Source organism: Chenopodium album, chromosome 3 (genome assembly GCF_948465745.1).
Source record: "Chenopodium album chromosome 3, dcCheAlbu1.1, whole genome shotgun sequence".
Classification (NCBI taxonomy): Eukaryota; Viridiplantae; Streptophyta; class Magnoliopsida; order Caryophyllales; family Amaranthaceae; genus Chenopodium; species Chenopodium album.
Window position 1 is genome coordinate 56,123,926 of NC_137836.1, and position 3,303 is coordinate 56,127,228.

Sequence of the window (3,303 nt, forward strand, 5' to 3'; positions counted from 1 at the left end):
GGAAGGGGGCTACCAGAGCGGGGTTGAGGAGTGGTAGCGTGATGGCTTTTCTTTTTCAGATTTTTTTTTTTTTAAAAAAAAAATCTTATTTTTTGGGGCCAATTAAGTGGTGCTACGTTTTGGGACCAATAAAACAAATACCCTATAAAGTTAAGATTATTCAATAATAATTCATAGTTGGGATTATTAAAAGTGAATGCCTCAAAATTGAGATTAGTTTTATCAATCTAATATATATAAATAAAGTATGCATTTTTGGAGAGCATTGGGAGCGCCACATAAGAAAAAGTATATTTTCGATCAATAAAAAATTAGATTTTTATTTTATTTTAGAATTAAAAAAATCACTCGCCACCTAAACAAAAGTGACGAATGAAATTTTAAATTTTTTCCATGTAGGTAAAAACGACGAATAGTAATTTATTAGGATTTTAATTATTTAAGAACACTAAATTTTATCATTTTTATTTGTTACAAAACTAAAAACTATCTTTAGTTATTCGGATTTATATTATTTAAAAAACTAAAAATTATATTTTGATATTTAAAAAATATAAACTATCATTTGATGTTAATGTTTTATGTAAATATCTAATGATATGATACTTTCATACAAAATTTTAAAACTTATAATGCAAGAAAAAAATTAAAAGATCACCAAAAAAATATTTATATACAGAATGTATATAAAAATTCGTGCATCGCACGCTACATAAGCAAAAGTAATATTTCGACCAATGAAAAATTAGATTTATAATTAATTTAGAATTTTAATTTTCAGTCGCAATTTAAGAAAAAATTAACAAATGAAATTTGAGAATTGAAAACAAAAAATAGTAATTTAATATTTAAATTATGAAAAAAAAAATTATCTTTTATATTATCTTTTACATTAGGATTTATATTATTTTAACAAATAATTAGAAATTAAAAAATATATTTGGATTTAATGATTTTATCTAACTATCCGATGAATGAGATGATACTATTTATTTCAAAATTTATATATTCAAGTTCTATATACGTAAAATTTGAATAAGAATAATTTAAAACTTGACAAAATATTTTACCTTAAATTAATGTTAAAATAATAGAATAGAAAATATAAACAAAAAAAAATTAAGAAATTACAAAAAAATATACAAAATGAAATATTTAAAAACCGTGCATCGCACGGGCTTACATCTAGTTTTTCCTAAAATAATCCAACCATGTGTTAATTGAAACACTCGAACATAACTCAGTCATTAACTAGTTAAAAATATTTTAAAAAGTAGTTGTATTTGTGGAATTGTAAATTTTTCCAACAATATTAAGGAAAAACATTCAATTATAATTTACTCCATATAACATATTAAAAGTTTTAATTACAGCTCATTAAAGTAACATGTCCCACAACCTCAACTACAAAGTCTACAATGAACACAGTTTAATCAATGCCGTTGAATTCAGATAGATCCACCGTCTATAACTCTTCGAACGTTAGTAACACAAGCGCCAACTATTTAAACACCAAAAAAGCTAAACCCAACATTAGCCCTTTATTTCTCCAAAGAAATACTAGCCGTTACAACCTTCATATCTTCTCTTTCTACAACCCTCAATTCATCATCATAATCTGCTGCTCATCTAAAGAATTTACACACCACCTCTCTCTTCTAGATCTCAAACCCAAACTCGACTCAAACTAGTGTTTTTTGGAATCGCTTTTGTCAATGGGTACTCCTGCATCTCCTTTGATTAGCCCCTCGTCAGATAAGCGTTATTGGAGTGCTTTACATGAAAGGGTTGAAACCCTTCTTGAGAATCGCAAATCTATTCGATCCTGTTCGATTTCCCAAATGGTAATCTATAATATGTGTTTCTTTGTTGTTTATTAAAAAAGAAAATTGGGGAAAAAAAATTCCTGAACTTCTGATTTTTTTTTTTTTTTTCTAATTTGTTATGGGGTTTTGGAACAGCATGATGGAGAATTAAATTCGGCTAAGAAATCGAAGGCGGACTCGATGCTATTGATCAGAGGTTTCGATTCGATTGCGTCTTCACTCTCTCAGCTCACTAGCAACATTGAGAAAGCTCTTCAGGTAATTAATTCAGTCCGGAATTAGTTATTTATTGAATTCGTAGTTCAAAATACACCATCAACGTGAAAAGTAATTCCAGACGATTGGACAATTTTAAGTATACCTATTTCTGATTTGATGTACGAATTATTCTAAACTCGTATTATTGCTTCTTTTGTTAGGGAGCCAGAGAACTAGAAAAAACTTCAACTGTAACAGAGATTATCCACAGCAGCAGTAGCAGCGACGGAGCTGAAACAGAAGAAGATAAGAATCAGGAAATTTCAGAGAAAAAGGGAGTGAAGAGAAAGCTTGATGCAGAAGATTGTTCAAACGGTGAAGGAAAGAAGGAAGCAACTCCTGATAACAAAAAGAAACAGAAGCACCAAACAGAACTGAACCTTAAGAATGTTAAAAATGTAACAGAGTTTTACAATATTTCATTTTTAGCATTTTTGTTTTTCAAATCCAGTTGTTTTAGTTTATCAAACTGATTTACGTGTCTGATATTCTTTCAGCTATCAGTTGCTATGGCAGCGAAATCATCCTCACTAGCTAGGGAACTAAAATCAGTGAAATCTGATATGTTTTTTCTGCAAGAGAGGTGTGCTCTATTGGAAGAGGAAAACCAGAGACTTCGAGACGGGTATGGAAAAGAAGACAGACCTGATGACGATGATTTGGTAATGAATTCCTCGGGTTTAAAAAAAATTCATCGAATATAATTGTTGTCCGAGTCTTAGTCATGTACAACTTTCAGAAATTGATGTGTTATTCCTGCTTTTGTGTGTGTGTGTGATAACAGGTGAGGCTTCAACTAGAGGCACTACTTGCTGAAAAATCAAGACTAGCAACTGAGAACGCGAATCTAACAAGGGAAAATCAGTGCCTTCGACAACTTGTCGAGTATCATCAGTTTGCCTCTGAAGATTTGTCTGCGTCATATGAACAAGTGATTCAAGGGCTTAGCTTAGATTTCTCTTCCCCAACAGCAAACGACAAGGACAATCTCGAAGATCTCCAAACTCCTAGGACATCAACAGAGGTTTTTGAGTTTCCGTCCTGCCTTGATGATAGCTTCGCAGGAGAGCAAGTAACGCTAACAGACTAACTCCACTGTCGCATGGATGCTTAACCTTAATTGTACCACCATTTGATTTTCTTTGTAATATCTCTAAAACTATGCCATGTACTTAGAGTTCTTGTACTTTCTATACAAAGGATGAAAAATAGAAATTAA

General features: G+C 30.7%; 1 protein-coding gene across 1 annotated transcript; it reads left to right on the top strand.

Annotated features, from left to right (window-relative positions):
• Positions 1-1,560: 1,560 nt before the first annotated feature.
• On the top strand, positions 1,561-3,303 carry LOC145614079 (uncharacterized). Its single transcript, XM_081669081.1, has 5 exons — positions 1,561-1,844; positions 1,962-2,084; positions 2,246-2,482; positions 2,582-2,746; positions 2,869-3,303. Exons 1-5 carry the CDS (start codon positions 1,716-1,718, stop codon positions 3,172-3,174), a joined length of 960 nt encoding a protein of 319 aa, XP_081525207.1. The 5' UTR covers positions 1,561-1,715; the 3' UTR covers positions 3,175-3,303.